We start from the raw sequence: 17,262 nt of genomic DNA, 5'->3' as shown, positions 1-17,262 counted from the left end.
CCGTAGTCAAAAAAGGAGAGACTTCCTTTTCAGTAAAGGACATTATGTCTCAGAAGGTCTCCAGCCATTGAAATATATTTAAAATCTTCAGCTACATATTTTTGAGTCGAAAACGTGCAGCAGCCTGGGGCATTGGCTGAGAGGATTGATCAAAAGTTTGTAGATAACACCAGTGCAGACTGATGTTACCAGTTTCTTTCACATGAACCCATCACCTTGTTTAGTTGGACTGTCCCAACTTACAGGATGTTGCAACTTGAAGTGGTAATAGACAACTTCTCTGACACCCCTCTTTCCCACGCTGCAGCCAGAAACCAGGTTGCTTTCTGTTTTAAAACACCCACTCTGGGACCCAATCGTCTACTGTGACGTGGGATCTAAGAGGTGAGAAGCCAATTTTCTTTCTGGTGTAACCAGAATATCAAGTAGTTTGTTTGTCCAGCAGTCAAATGCTAGTAAGCAAAAACCACTGTCCCACCATGGAACTAGGTTTGAGATTACATTTCAGTCGTAACAATGGCTGTTTTGCACTTGACGCAGACCTGCATGCACTTTTGCTCAAATATAATTGGTCAATAAAACTCTATGGGCTCAAATTCTGGTCATAAATATTTCGTACTTGTAAATCAGACTGACCTAAGTTTGTAACCTTGTAAAGCAAAGTATCTGAAAATTTTATGTTTGTACATCCATAGATAAAAATTTGTGTGTGCGTATTGCTGTGTTTTTTTTTTTGTTTTTTTGTTTTTTTTAAGATTTGTTAAATTTGGTCAATGCCATGTCAATCACAATCAGCTGAAAGGAAGAAAAATCTGGTCAAACTTTGTACTTGCAAGTTGAAACTCCCACGGAAACTTTTACATGTAGTGTTTCGCTTTGTATTCGTAAACAGTCTTTAACAAAAAAGATAATTACTAAAAAAAAAAAAAATTATAAAAAAGAGATGCAATTATTTTTTAGAAATATCTTTTTTACACAAACACAGATTCTTAGCTAGGGATGTATAAACATAAAATTTTCAGATATTTGGTTCACAAGGTTACAGAACTCAGTTCACAACCATGCAGTCTGATTTACAAGTGCAAAATATTTATGACCAGAATGTGAGCCCATAGAGCTCAACTACAAGGGGACTACAAACATCCCAGCTACTTCTGCTTGTCCTGCCTATTTTAGATATTCATAAACAGGTCGTATAGAAACTATTATTGCGCTTTTAAAATAGGCAGGTTTTGTTTCCTGCTAATCTAGTACAAGGAATGTCAAAGTACTTTTTAACCCACATGTCTCACAGCTTTCTCAGTCGAGTGAATATCTGTCTGAGGTGACAGAAACGGATCACTTGCCCTCTTTGTCTCCTCTGACAAAAGAACTTTCTGTTGCCGAGTAGAGTTTCTGCAGTTACTTCAGTTGTTCTACCATCAATTATTCCAGCTACTTGGGTAAAGTTACCAAAAACGAATGGAAAAAACAAAAGTTATGCCTTCTTGCTCTTCCATAATTGAGCTTGGAAAAGAAAATGCCTGGACCTTTTTAAGTTTCGTGAAGACGTTTCACCTCTCGTCCAAGAGACTTTTTCAGGTCTTGTGAGCTAAGCTGGTCTAATTAGAACTGCATATAATGACCTCAAAGTTAATGTCGCAAGGAAAACCTGTACAACAGATTGCCATTAATGTAAAGTACTCCTATCATTGGTTAATGTCATTGATGTAGCTACTTGTGTTGCTGTCACTGCAAATGTTGTGCATCTTTTCACATTCATGAATGGTCATTAATGCTTCATTCGCGACACAGTTCTGGGATTAAGTCTGCTGGCTGGCTGGAGCGTTTCTGTTTGGAGTTTGTATGTTCTTCTTGTGAAGGATTAGCAACATGTATGGGGTTTACGCCCTCATCTCGCTTCCTTTTACTATCTAAGATTGGTATGATGGGTGTTAACTGGACAACTGGCAGCTGCTCAGGAAAGGTAGAAGTTTGACCTTTTTTCTTTGTGACTTTGCTTGTCTGCAGTTTCAATGTTACTCCCACATCGTGCTCAAACTGAGTTAACACATAAACAGTGCTACGTGTTGCAGAACTGTCACATCGCAATGCAACTTTCTTTTTGATAAGCTCTGATTTGCTGTAGTGGCTCATTAGGCTGACATTGTCCTTTATTCCCGCCTCTGCTGCAAGGACGATTCTTTTAACCAAACATTGCACAATGGCACAGTATATGATTGCCAGAGGCTTAAACTCTTCCAATCTTTAAAGAGTGAAAATGTAAATGAATAATGGGGATGTGTCGGACTGAGTGTAGGATTTGTGCCTGAGGATTACATCATCTTGTCCAAAAAGCTCTTGAACTGCAGAAATAAGATATCAGAGGAGTCTGTTGGAAGCTGAGGCTTAGTGAGGGCTGGTGACCTCTGCCTGCATCTGTGGGAGGCCTCAGATCTGTGCTATCAGCTCTACAAGCTATCGGGCTTGTGGGGCTGAATTACAAACACACCGTCGAGCTCACTCTTTAGACTGATCCTGCTGCACGTTATTTTTTGATGGTGTGAAAGCGCTAAGCTCACAAGCCCGGACAGTTTGCTTTACGTCTGTGGAAATTGCTGACAAAAACAAATTTGTGGTGGTGTTTTCTTCTCAGTCTTTACAGGTGCGTACAAGACAAATCCCACTAAAGAGGCCTGTTAGCCTAAAAGATGGGAAGATGAAGAGTGGCGAGGTTGTGGAATATTTATCTTAGAAGTTCTTTCCTTGTTGAAGTTTAAAGGCTTAGAGGTGTCAGGGTGCATCAGGGCTTGGATGAAGCTAAGGCGTGGATGGCTGCCATTAAGGTCACCCTGTTCCAGGCGGCCTATTAAAAGGCTTGAACTTTGAACCTGTGCTATTCCCCGTCAGTCAGCCCTCCACCGCAGTGACATGACCCTGAAAATTGACACTAATGTCCCTTCTGTGTCAGTCTGTCTTTCTGTTCTTTCGCTCTTTCATCATCTCAGCTGTTTTCTGTTTGTTTAAAAACCCTCATGTTACCTTTTTGTGGTGCCCTTCATTATCTCAGCAGCTGTAACAGCAGTCGACTTAAAAGTGCTTGCATGAGGGTTTAAACTGATTTTGAGTTGAAATTGGCACAATGCGTACCTCTTACATATAACAGCCAACTTTTTCTCCTTTTTAGATGTCTTTCCTTTTCATTATGTGAGCCTTTTCAGCTGCGTTTTTGTGAATGGGATCAATTCGTTAAAGGAAGGACGCACAATAATGTCATATAGTCACTGTACAGTCAGTCAGACCTGTTTATTGGTTTTTTATGGAAGGATTATCACTCAACACTTGGGTTGAAAGGAATATAGAACTACTTCCACACAATAGCTACTTGAGAGTGATCAGATGATTTACTCTAAAGCCTTTTGATTCTGCAACTAAACATTTTGTTTTCCTGCTTATTTTATCCCTTTATTTACAAGTGCATTTCTTATGTGATTATTTTCTCCTTTTTTTTAATCTGTAAGTAAAGCATTCGCTGATCTGCAGATACGCGAAACATGTTTTGAGATGCACAATCCGTCGCTGTTAACATTTCATCACCTTCGTTGTCTCACATTACGTATGTTGATGGTAATTTAGTTGTGGGTGGGGATTCTTTTGAAATGTCGCTGTTGGTGTGTTCAGAGATGCGTCTGAGAATTTGTGGTCGTTGTGCAGGACTTTGTTATGTAAGAAACCTCTACACACATATTATCCCTTTCAAGACATCTGCCTTTGATTTTCAAGTATCGTAACTTGTAGAGGTTCAAAGTTCATTGCTAGACATGAAAGGCAGCAGCTGTGGAGCTTTTGATCATATCCCGTTTCCAGGAGATGGATGGCTGGCTACTAAATCGAACTTGACATAAGTTTTGTTTTTTTGTATTTTATTTCATTTTATTTTGGGTAACTGCCTTTTTCCAAATGCGAGATGATGTTTTGAAACTCAATATGGACAAATCTGTATAAAAAAACAAAACAAAAGCAAAGCAACCAAAAAATTAAAGAAGTCCAGACGCTTTTCTTTGCAAGCTCCTTTGACTACGATGACCTGGATGACTAAGAACCTTCACAGACAACCAGAAAATTATCATTTAAAAACTGAGAAAACTCCATCTGTTGATGATCATGTGATGAGAGTAGTATAGCAGGAAACAAGTTCAATAAACTTTAAAATGAGCTCTGAGTTGATTAACTCTGAGATGAGAACAGCTGATCAGATTAAGTTAGATCTACTCTAAGTATGTTCACCTTGAGCTAGATATGCATGGACAGGAAACCATGAGTCACCATGGCAACGGGTAAATGAAGAGTAGAGCCTTCATTCAAATCTGGTAGATTTCCATTAGATTGAGGAATATGAACACGTCATGTCAGAAGAGCCATTTTAATTAGCTACATTCTGGTCATGATTCAGTTAAAGTTTCAAAGTGCCGACAGCATTTAATAACTGAATTTGAGTCTATAAATGCATTTCAGCGTCAAATGTTCAGAACTCCTGTCTGTAGCTGCTTTGACAGCAACTTTGTGAATGAGGAAATGAAGGAAGGAAATGAGTGTTCAGGTGCAGCTGGAGGGGAGGAGTTGGATGGAGAGTTTGCTGAAGAAAACCTGCCAGCAAGCAGGTTAAGTTTGGTCTGTTACCACGGTTACTGACTTGGTTGAAAGTACCTGGAAGAGAAAAGTCTGCGTTTCCCTCATCACAGGGTTAACAAACTCTGAGGTTTTCTCTTTAGCTGAACCTGGTTCCTGGAATAGAGCTTGTGTTTAAACATCACCAAACCATCTACAGACTTTGAGGCTTCAGGCCTTTGAAAGAAAACCCTGACTATTCTATTGTTTTGTTGTTGTTTTTTTCTTTACTTCTCATTATGATATTAGAGCCCAGTTATGCTCCCCTGAAGGGGACAGAAATGTGTCTTTATGTTATAGACTATGAAAACCATGTGCAGTGTGTAGTTTGCAGAGTGCAGAAAACTGGCTCTGCTTTTCTGACCTGACAGTTCCTGTGTGACAGTTCCTGTGGTTACATTAGGATCCTGTGAAGACCAGGCAACACATTCCTCCTCCTGACTGAACACCGAGTGAGTTCAGGACATATTAACACCTGATAGAAATCCACCTGCCCCTTCAGCACTTAGCTGTTCCATCAAATTCCTACAGGTGAAACTAGAGGGCTTGTGGGGATAGGTTAATTGAATAATCCAAATTGCCCATAGGTGTGAATGCAGGAGTGAATGTGAGCGCGAATGGTTGTCTGTCTCTGTGTGTTAGCCCTGCGACAGACTGGCGACCTGTCCAGGGTGTACCCCACCTCTCGCCCCATGACAGCTGGGATAGGCTCTAGTGCCCCCCGCGACCCTGAAAAGGATAAGCGGAAGCGAATGGATGGATGGGAAACTAGAGGAAGCCTTAAGTGGGGGGGGGGGACACTTTGCTTGCTATGTTGTCACCACAATTCTGACCTCAAGGAACTTGATGGATGTTTATTTTTAAGCTCAGTGGGGGGGTTGGCTCTGAGCTGCACATCAAACCTTTTTATAACTACTTATAAAGGGAGACATAGCCTCGGGTCTTCTGGCAGATCACCACAGGTTGTTCCGAGGACTCTGCTTCTAAGACGAAGGTGACCTGGTCTATCCGTGAGAGCTCCTAAGGTCTGTAAAGGTCTGCCAGCACTGAGGCTAGCCAGATCAGTAGCATCCTTCAAAGCAAACCTCAAACCAGACTTGTACAGGAAAGCATTTTTTACAAGCTGCGTTAAAGTTATTCTCTTTATTGCTGTTCTTACCTTGACTGTCTCCTTGCTGTTGAATTTTTATTTCCATTGTCTTTGTTTTTTTTGATCTACTCCTTTTATTTCTTCTTCTTTTTTTTTAAATCCTGTTTTGCGAGGAACTCTGCAATTGATGTAAATGCAGTGAAAAGGTATCCCCAATGTCCCAATTAAATTCAATGTCTTTTAAACTCTTATCTTGAATCATGCAAACTGTCAGCAATGTTTCTATTTTTAATGCCCACATGCTTTAATTAGGAATCATAAGAATAAGGATAATCGAGGGGGTTATTCATTTATAACATGACATCATTTTTAAAAAAATCTAGTTACTGGAAATGTGCGCAGGGTTTTTCCTGCTGCATTCCAAGTGTTACCGCCCTGATGGTTATTTGATTTGTATGACGCTTTGTGCAATACTTAATCTGGATGAAATGAAATCTGTACCCATGAGACTCCTCCACTGGCCAATGTGGGCTGATACTGATTGAGAGGGAGCTTATGGAAGTCTGAATCTCTTGCCGCTGCTGTGAAACGTGTTGTGGGGGGTGGAATAAGCCGAGAATAAAGCCTGTATGAACTAGGGGAGGGGGAGCGCTGGGAGATATGCAAGAGGGGCCCAGATGTACAGCTCGACTATAAACTGCACAGGGCCGGTGAGCAGCAACAGCCAAACAGATGTGACTTTTATCTGAGCGTATGACTGGAGGAGGAAACGGGTTAATGGATAGATATAAAGTGTCACCATGTAACCAAATACTGTAGAGCTAAATGTAGCTCAGGTAACGAGCAGAAAGTGGAAGAACATCCTTTCCCTCAGGAAACTGGAACCAGTGCTGTTGTGGCAGGTCATCGTTTGCGTCAGAGCCCACAGCGGTACTATACTGGAGTTGTCAGATAAGAAAACATGGTGGTTGTCAGGCTTACATGGTTATATGTGTGCTCACATTAACAGTTTGCATCTGTGTTCACAGGCCTTGTTGTTGCCAGTCAGATGTATGTTTTACAAGGCACACCAGACTCAGGGTATCAATGTGATTTATGAGTCTCCTTGCCGGCTGTGTGCAGTACAATGGACCAAAAATAGCTTTAAAAAACCCTGACAAGTGCAGATTGTCTCAACTTTGGGGCACTTATTGTGTACAGCGGCATTTTTAGATGTGTTCAGAGAGGAATTTGAGATTTAAGTGAACTCTCAATCCCTGAGTGGTATAGAGGTCCCTGACTCTGAGCATAAAGTCTGAAATTCAGGAGAAAAATTCCAGGATGTGACAGCCCCGGCCCAGGCAATCAATTTATGGGTTTCCCTTATGTGACCATTAATAGCATATTTACCTCAAACTCAGCTTGTGAAATTGCACTCCATGTTGACCTCCTTTCGTGCCAACGACTGTCTTCACATCTCCACTCACTTAAAGCCAAAACGTGTTTGTTGAGCTGCAAATATGCAAGTAGAAATCACAGAGAGTGGCATGTAAATTATGAGATTATGATACTTCAAGTGCACCTTTATGTTTACATGTAATTTGGAGTTTCCTGTGTGATCAAACATGCCTTTATAATAGCATGCATTTAGTTTATCCTCTCCGTAAATTTGGCCAAATATGCAAGCACCAGGGGGAATAAATGCACTGCTTGGGCCAACTACCCACCTGAATGTGTTATTAGCTGGACTGTAGTCTAAGGTGTTTGGAACCCTTATTCTTCACAAAACGCTGATAATGTGTCTGAAATGCTCCCTTTAAATTTCCATAAATATTAATGTGTTGTGTTGTGATTGGATCGTGGATTGAGCTTCGGCTCCGGAAGCCTTCCCAGAGCTTGAGGAGGAGTGGTGGTGGTGGGAGTTAAACGTGAGGTCAAACAGAGGTCACAACAGGGAAGCTGTCTAAGCCCAACACCCCCACACCCCACCCCAACTCCACCAGCACTCCAGGAAACTGGGGTGCCAGATAGGCAGTAATGTGGAGCCTTATGGGAAGAATTAATGCATGGCTGCTCTGGGTCTATTTGCCGAGTGCAGCTAATTGAGCAGTAAGCGTTAAGAGCACATGCGTTGGCACATGCTGTTTGTGCTGAAAATCTTCTTCTTGTGTGTGTTTTGTCTGGTTATTAATATGGAATGGCTGATTTAATGAGCCCATACAACGTTGCTTCTCCTGTGTTTTCATGACTTTATTTGAATCATTCCATATTGTATTGGATTAGTTCTGAGAGCGTACATGCTGAATTACCTTTTTTACACTGAAACGAACTCAAATCCCAAAATGCACCAAGCTTTCCAAGTCATGAGGTGGCCAATCGCTGCGAGAGCATAATGCCCCTGTTTTTTTTTTTTTGAGAGGGTCACACTAAGGTAACCGATCCAGCTGGTCCAGAGCCAGACCAGCTTTAAATCATCTCTGTGTGTCTGAGACCCTGCAGGCTGAGGGCAGTTAACTGTAAGCTAAAACTACCTGAGAAATCATGTCATGGTGTTCATACAATGAGTTTCTGTCGTCCTGTGTGGGGGCAAATCATTACGGCGCACTTGAGCTGCCCTTTCAGCTGAATTTAATGATTAACCTGCAAGGAATAGTCGCTACCATTTCAGCAACTTGCATAGAGTAGAAAGGTGGTGCAGAAATATGGGAATTTGGTCTGCTTAGACTATCTTGTTGTAAATCTTTCCCCTTAATTGGAAGCTGTATTAAGTGCTATGCAAGAAAAATCTTTACTATATAAAACAGTCACTTTAACATAAGTGTGTGTGTGTGTGTGTGTGTGTGTGTGTGTGTGTGTGTGTGTGTGTGTGTGTGCGCGTGCTATCCCTTCTTTGTAAAGCTGTCATTTCTGTCTTTTATAACAAAGCAGGAGCGTGAAAGAGTGTGATACCTAATCAGCAGTCTTCAAAAATGGATTCGTTAAATCATGTGATGATCTCACAGCAGCGCCTAGGTGACTGTTTTTAATTTGATTCTCTTTGGATGACGTCTTTTAAACAAATGTGCCTTTTTGCGTGTGGTTAGTTTAGCAACGATTGGTGACTAAAGCAGAGTCAAGGATGCAATTTACATTTTTTCCACATTAGTGCGAACACGGAAGGCGCGTGTGCCTGTGTATGTGTGTTTGTTAGGCTTGTATTTTGTCGTAATGAGGAAGGGATGCAGAGCAGTAAAAAAAAAAAAAACGGAACTGCTATAGAAGGCAGGGGAGACAGGCGGGTCGGTTTAAAAACACGAGTGGGAGGGAAGAATGCACCCCCTGCAGCCCTCACCTTTGACCTTTGCAGAATGTAGGCCTCAGGGGCAATCCCACTCCTGGGGAGAGACAATGCTGCAGATACCTATTGAGCCTGGCTTTTTACTCCTTTACAATGCCCCCCCCCCCTTGCTTCCCCCCCCCCCCTCCTATTGTGTTCTTTACTACATAAAAACTTCTCACCACACAAGGTCCACGTTTGGATTTGGAGCCTGTATTCAGGGCTTTTGTGCCTCCACATAAGGCTTGAAGCAGGGGGAAAAGAAAAAACGCCTCCCTCTCTCTCTCACTTACTCATGTCTTTTTTTTTTTTCTTTTTTTTTTTCACTTCCTTTTTTTTTTTGCTGGTTTATTTTCCCCAAAAGCAGTCTGACATTCTGGCACCTGTTTTCCTCACAAAACCGCTTATTTATCCCTGAATTATTAACCAAGAGCCCACAAAGTGTCTGCCACTTGGTGACATGCCCTGACTTCATGGTGGGGAAGGGAGGGCTGGTTGCTGTAGCAACAAGGAGGGCCTTTATCAAGAAAGTGGGGGGGGGGGGGGCGCAATTTAGCCAGTGTCTCCCATCTGCGTTGTGGAGGATCCACGAATGAAATGGTTGGGCCGGAAAATGTTACAGGATTAGTGAAATGGACGAGAGCAGGAACACTTTTGCATTGAAGAGACATGATGTGATGCTTTCAGCGCTGCAATTTTTGGGAGAAGTGCATTTGCTCATCACAATGGCTGTGTATTATGGAGTATGATGAGCTCTGTAATGAGCACAGTGGAGCAGCCTGGAGAGAGTGACCTGTACTTTTTGTATTTCAGAAATATAGATGACACCCAAGGGAGGGGAGGGGGGTGTAATATGGTAGAAAATGGAAAAGCTGGTTAATAACTTTTTCAAATTTGTGCAAGAATGAGTTGCAGTAATCCCATAAAAATGAAATCGCAGTTCTTTTAGGATGTTTTATGTTGAACAGAACGATACACACATGCGAAACAACATGAAGCTGAGGAGTATTAAGAGATCCGTCATCACACAGAGAAAGGGCAGCAGCTGTCACAGGGTTTTAAATGTGCATCTCCCCATCAGGGGAGCCGCAGCACTGAAGAGTCTCGACTGGGTAAAGCGATAGTCAGGTCAGAGGCACACAGATGGAAGCTCTGAGTAACACACGTTAGCGGGTGTAGTGAGGGGCTGAAGTATGGCTGAGAAGTGGGAGAGGAGGGCTTTCTTTGTAGCCCTAAAGAGCAGCAACAGCGTTTTGAAGTGGATACAGGCAGTTGCTGAGAGCCTCAGGAGCAGATTGAGCAAAGGCGGGGTGCAGCATGGAGGAATGTAAGCCAGAGCCGGCTGCAGGGGCCCCAGCCAAAAGGGAATCGCGGTGTTGTAGGAGCTGAGGGAGCAAGCAGGAGAAGCTTGTTTCTCATCTGTCTTCAACCTGAGGACTGAGAAGGGGAGAAAAAAACGCTGTGTTTTAGATTCTAACCTGCAAGCTGCCTTCAAAACTGACACATGACGAATGACCTGTTGATGCTGTGGTGCACAAACATGTTAGTTTGAGTCCTTTTAGCAATGACGTTATACATGTTGCACGGGTCATGGCTTGATTTCTTAAAAATAATAAAAGGGCACATAGAGAGTTCAGTCCAGTCCAGCCTGATTTCTCCTGTGGGCCTTAACAGTAAATCTTTATGGTTGGAGATCACACCTCCCGCATGCACTTCCAATAAAACGGTCCCAGTTAAAGACAAATGGGTTTTGTGGAACATGCCTTAAGGGCCGCGATCTGTCCATCAGATAACCTCCTGAACAAATGGCTTTACGCACTTAACGATAACGATTAGTGGAAGGCCATCGATCACTTGATTCTTATCTGTTCATTGAACAAATGTATTTATTTTTATTTTGAAAAGGCCGCGATTGTAAAACAGTATACAGAGGAAATTATACAGTTTCATTTTACTGTTAATTGTGTGGAAAGGATTGTTTTTCACTTTTTCCCAGCAATAAATCATGCCACTAAATTCCCTGTGAGATGAGTCAAGCGCCTATAAGGGGTTTTTAGCCTGACAATGAACACCACTGAGAATTCCTAAGTAGGTTCAATTAAATTCACTAAATCTACATTTTAGCTTCGGCCTTTTTTTTTTTTTTTCTTCCGTTTTCACACATTATCAATTTGATTATCCCCATTTGTCCCTCATAATACTCAAAGATGAAGAACTGAGCTGCTATCAACATCACAGCATGATATCTCTTATGTCTTCTGTTGTAAAGGGCTGGCTTTCCTTTGTAGTGGCACAGATGTAATAAAGCAGCAATGGGAGCGTCTGGCAGACGCCTCAGGCCAAACCGGTCCAGTGAAAGCAGATCTGTGAGGAGATGGAGCTCAGATAATCAGAGATGAATTGGGAATGTTGACCAGAGAAATTTCTTCCACTCTAGTTCTCTCAACAGAGTGACACTCTCCCCTCCATAGCCACTGTTTAGAGGCCCACCAGTTACTGACTGAGGCCAGATTTCAGGACAGGACAGGGGTTTTAAAGGGGGACTAAGTCAAAACTAAAGCAGATGTGTGTGGATTTTAGAAGCCAGAGCATTGAGGGTCTTTAAGTGCAGAAAGTTGCCATAAAGTGCAACAGTGCAAAGCAGCATGAAAGCGATCGCCACGCATGACATTTAACACGGAAATGTGGATCTCATGGGATTGGGTTTGTTTCACGGCTTCCTTTTTTTTCCCTTTGATTCTTTTTCACTCAGTCTAGGATGGATACAGGAAGATAAATTAATGCAGTCAATGATCCCATCAAATAACATCTAAAAAGGATCAGGATTTTCTTTGATCAGGAAGATTTCCGACCCTGGAATATTCATGCACACATGCCCCCCACCCCCACCTCAGTGGGCTGATTCGCTCTTTCTCTGGATGTGAATCCGCAGCCATGCGTGATCCAATTAGTATGATGAGCACAGGGTGTAGAGCGAGGCTAATGTTTGCATGTCCAGGAGAGTAAATGGATTCTTAGAATGGATTTCCAGCTCCCTTGAGTCTTAGCGGTTTGTGGCCTCTCTGCAGGAACTATTGGCATAGTTAAACCACTGTGTAACTCTATGGCCAATCCTCCTGCTTGGCTCTATCGTTATCCAGTCTGTTGATAAGGATAATGAATAGTGGCCCCCTTAGACAAAACTAGAAATGGTGGCATGCAATTTTGATGCCATTCAGGCTACACACATTTTACCTTATAATTGGCCACTGCTATACTGTTTGTTTTAGATTATGTATGTCTGCAGCAGGAGTCTGTTTAAAATCATACAGCTAAGTATGCGAAGTAGTAATGTGTATTTTAATGATTTGTTACCCTGCTGGATATTTCTTAAATCATTATGAGTCAGATTGGAATGAGTAGTAGCTTACAATCAAACACAGACACACAGGAAGTGGCCACAGGTTTATTCCCTTCCATTCACCATACTGTAAAAACGCTAGTCGCACTCTTGATATAATTTGGAAACCGTATGGAGGAAAAAAGACACACGATGAAGAGTGACAACAATATATTGGAAATGAAGATCAACACAGCCTCTGTAACCCCCCCCATTATTATTTTTTTAAGATCCATTTTTAAGCACATTTTAAGGCACTGTGCTTGAACGACAGGGTTAAATGCTAACCTTAGCACGACTGCAAGCTGCATCCATAAAAAGTATTATGTAGTATTTCAGCATAGTCTAGAATGGGGACAGCAAAATGAATGTAGGTAGAAAACTCGGGAAGCAGATGGCTAAGCAACATAAAAATAAAATGCCTGATTTTATTAATCAAAACTGGAGCACAGACTTCTTGGATGGTGTGCTAATAAAATTAACTACATAGCAAGCCATGTCTGTGTCATAGATGTATTAAAATTAATCTTAAAAAGGGGGGGGGGGGAGGCAACAACACCACAAACCCAGTTCAGGTGCAGTTCAGTCAACAGAGTTGGTAGACTGCTCGTATTTGGCCACTTGTGTCTGTCAGATTTAACTGTTAATTTATTTGTTACAGTGTTAAATTGGTCTGTTATCCTACTTTTTCCCATCATTGTTACACGAGTCTGTGGGGATTCACTCAAGCCAGCCTCAGGTGACTGGATGAGGACCTGCAATTTTTGGGTTCTAATAGGCAGCTGACTGACAAAATAATTTGTCATCTTAATCTTGCCAAGACAATAAACAAGTGTTCGTCTCTCTTTTCTTCAAAGTGAAACATAAGGACGCTTTTTGTTGAACATCAGACTAAATAATACCGGACAAGATTTGGGGGCGGGGGGGGTTTTCACAACCTGTCATGTCAGCTTGTGCATTTACTGTCTGAGCTATAATGGATAGCTTGTACCTCTGCACAATGAAACTGTGTTTTTTGGGAGGGGGTGAAAATAGATCACTGAGGCATATGATCCTCATGTTTTCTATTCATGAGGATAAAAGAGGCTAGAGCGGTTGCTACAAAAGCCAACATCTTGTAGAAAGATTAAAGTGGATGACAAGAAAAGCTCAACACACGGCTGTGATATACATGATTCCCACTTTTCTGTCAAGGTGCTAAAATTGGGCTGAGTTCTGCTTGTTTGTTTGACTCGGGTGTGCGCATCCTTTGTCGTTACAAGGTTATTCTTCCATCCTAACAGCCTGTTCATGTTGAGGACAGATCTAATCTCTTGAAAGATTTAACATCCTGGGCTACTCTGATCTGCGGCCAAATCATCAGAAGGATTCAAGGATGCTGTGGATTGGTGGGAATACAAAAAGGAGGGTTTGGTTTTGTGTCGGAGGCTGCTGGACAAATTTCAGAGCCTTACCAGTCAGTCCACAGCCTTCTTTCTTTACTCCTGCAAGAAGCATCCCTGCACTTCAGGAATCTTAACACGATCTCAGAGGATGCACGTGAATCTGTCATGTGTTGGTCTGTATGATCATCTAGATGATGGATTGGAGAGACACACAAGACCAATATTTACTGCTGAACTCTTAAAGTTGTGAAGCATTCAGAGTAAGGTGGCCTTATCGCCAAAGCCAGTGAGATTCTGTTGTCCAACAGCAGTTTATTTCAGTACTGAAAAGACTGTTTCCAAGTGGATGTTCAGATCTTTCTTTGTACTCTGCTGCTGCTGCCCACCTCAGTGCAGCACCACTCTAAATCTTCTTCTCTCATCTCTCTGTTCTTTGGCTAGATCTGGCTCTCAAATTGACATTATCAGTCTGAATGACAGCAGCAGAGCGAAATGGCTGTGCAGAGGCAGCAGTGTGCTGCTAGCTTTCGGAGACAGTCACACTTAATGCCTCTAACCCCATCAATTTGTGAGCAGAGATTGAGTTTCCAGAAGAGCATGAAGTGTGTGGTAAAGCTGTTGACTGTGGCAGACACTGAAGTTTGCTTTTGAGGGAATTCCAGACCGACATAGTTGAGAGGCTCCGGGTCGTCTTGTCCAGCGAACAAACCGTCTGACCTCTGTCGTAGGAAGGTCGTGCGGTTGACCTATGCTGTTAACAAGGGGGCATGAAAAAACAATCGCACGTATGATCAGTCTCTCAACCAAACTATCATAATAAATCAGCGCTGCAAAGAGCATACTGACCTGCTAGAGAAACCTACTCGGCGGTAGCTGCTGATTGAAGTAACAGGCACAAGACTTCTTGGCTTGGAGTGTATTAACACCAACAGCAGCTAAAACAAAACTCTTCAACAACATAAAGAATAGAAATATAGTGTTGGATCTCCTCAGCAGGTCCATTTGTGACTCTATGGTCAGACCCTGCAATCTGATGACCCCAATAATCCGATGAACTCCTATAAGCAAGCCCTTGGTCACAGTGGGAAGGAAAAAAAATCCATTTTAACAGGAAGAAACCTCTCATCTGCCACGACTGGTTGGTGATGTGAGAAGGGAGACAGAACAGGCTGTGGAGGAGAGCCAGAGATTAATAATAACCAATGATTAAATGCACAGAGAGGGGTGAGTGAAGAAGAAATACTGCATCGTGGGAAGTCCCCGGCAGTCTAGGCCTATTACAGCGTACATAAAGGAGAATTCAGGGTAATCTGATCCAGTTTTATCAAAAAGGAAAGTTTTAAACCTAGTCTTAAAAGTAGGATCGGGGCTTGACTATTCAAGACCTTGTATGTGAGGGGGAAAAATATCAATATCCTTGCGATTCCATTGCATGTTTACGTCTACACCTAGCAAGCATTGTCTGTGTGTCTTTTGCACTTTGCAGTCGAGTAAAAACAATGTGCAGTGCCTCTCGGTGAGGTGTCACTGCTGTACGAACAGTGATGATAAAACCAAAGGGCAGTGAAGTCACTGTTTTCACAAAGAGTGCAACAAAAGGTTTTCATCAGCCTGGAGCTCAACAGTAAGCAAAGTCCAGGCTTACCGCACTGAGCGGTGCTCATTTCATTTGACTGTTTAGAAGTGTTTAGCTTTGTGCAGCAGGAAATAATTTATGACAGCAAGCAAAGTATGTGTTTATATCTCAAAGATGAACTCAATGCTCTAGTTTGACTATATTTCAGTAGATACACGATTTCCAGCAAAGGTGTTTTGTTATATTTTGACCTTGAAGACGCAGTGTGTGTTTATTAAAAATGTTTTATAATATGTATTTTCTTTTTCCGTTCTGTATTTAAATTTTTCAAGCTGGTTTCAGGTTTTCAAGCAAAGAGAACCTTTTCCTCTTCTGTAGATGCTGAAGCAGCAGCGCTGCACAGGGATGATTGCTGCTCTTTACAAGACAGGGCTATTTTCCATTCACAGCGTAGGACTCTTCCTCTGATATGGAAAGTGAGCCTCAGAAAATGCTTGATCTGCTCTTTGATGTTAAGGACTATGCTGATCTCTGAACTCGATGAATAGCGTCAGTTCACACACAGATCTGTCTGTAAAGGGTCTTATCTGGCTTTATGAGATGGTTAATATCATCTTGGCATATAGGAAAGTATTATGGTTAAATTTAAGGCCAATGAACGTTCATGAAAGCCTACAAAAGTATGAGTCGCTTATGTTGCGCACTTCCTTTTACTGTTATTCATGATGCCGCAGGGACAGCACATCTGTGCTAGTTCACCTCAGGGCTGCCTGCACTCTCCTACTATTTTCATTCTGCTTTTGTAGTCCATAGGGTTTATTTTAAATGACAGAGGAGGTATTTATGCTAAAATAAATAAAATACATCAACATTTGTTTTCACTGTAGTACTCCAGGTGCACACATTGCATCATTAAACACATAGTTTTAGACCGTTTTGTGCTGCTTTTCCAGCTTGGAAATGGAATTAGATACAAATCTGTTCCCTGAAGTATTTTCCAACCACTCCTTATCTTTTTTTCTGCTTTCAGATGAAGCTGTGGAACAAGTATAAGGTAACCAGTATCCCATCTTTGGTGTTTGTGGACGCCTCCACGGGGAAGATCGTGTGTCGAAACGGTCTGCTGGTGGTCAGAGATGACCCCAAAGGTGAGCTCAAGCATCTAGAGCTACAAACACACACACAGGCCACAATATTAGTAAAACCATGTGGCTGATTTATTTTTATTTCCTAACCTCAAGCTCTGACTCTAATCCTCTTTACTGAATGGTTAACCCTAACCCCAGTTCAACCCTAGAAATATGACTGTTTAATGAGGTAATGGGAAGACGTTTTGAGGGTCAAAAGGACAAACATCATAGATCAGTTTCTCGCGCAGTTTGTCTGTCATAGCTTATAGCGCTGAATTCTTGGTGGGTAGCAATCATCAGTCACTCTTGGCTGAGAGTAATAAGCAAGCAGCATAACTCATTGAGAATTGCATACTGACTTCACACCAGTCTATCTTCTCTACTGTAACACTTGTCACTTCCAAATGTATCTCATGAAATGGCAGCAGCTGGGCTGTAAAATTCCCCCTGTGGCAAAAGGGTATGAATGAGCAACTTGAATAGCAAACTTCAAGATAAGAAGATGTTAAGTTTCTATCTGCATGTGAAGAAAAACATGCTGCATGCATGAGCAAAATATCTTCACGGTGAAGATAAACAGTCGCTCGTGTAAATTCTTTAGTCAGGTGGAAAAACAAACCCTCATGGGGAAGAGAGAAAATATGTAAATGTATTTATGGTGTTATTAGAAATGTTGGATGCTAGACTTAAAGATGGCAACCCTTTCAGTCTTGTTAAAACTGCCCAGCTGGCATCTTCCTGTTTCTTTCCCACACAGTTT

At 41.9% G+C, this 17,262-nt stretch overlaps 1 protein-coding gene across 4 annotated transcripts in view; it reads left to right on the top strand.

Annotated features, from left to right (window-relative positions):
* The window catches only part of nxn (nucleoredoxin), a 71,244-nt gene that overhangs the window by 36,921 nt on the left and 17,061 nt on the right, over positions 1–17,262 (top strand). For all 4 annotated transcript variants that reach the window (XM_026192667.1, XM_026192671.1, XM_026192668.1 and 1 more), the window contains one exon: positions 16,403–16,520. In XM_026192667.1, the coding sequence (XP_026048452.1) occupies positions 16,403–16,520 (118 nt within the window). The remainder of the gene's footprint in view (positions 1–16,402; positions 16,521–17,262) is intronic.

This window comes from Astatotilapia calliptera, chromosome 14 (genome assembly GCF_900246225.1).
Source record: "Astatotilapia calliptera chromosome 14, fAstCal1.2, whole genome shotgun sequence".
Taxonomy (NCBI): Eukaryota; Metazoa; Chordata; class Actinopteri; order Cichliformes; family Cichlidae; genus Astatotilapia; species Astatotilapia calliptera.
Note: the sequence above shows the minus strand (reverse complement) of the source record. Positions and strands in the feature narration are given on the sequence as shown.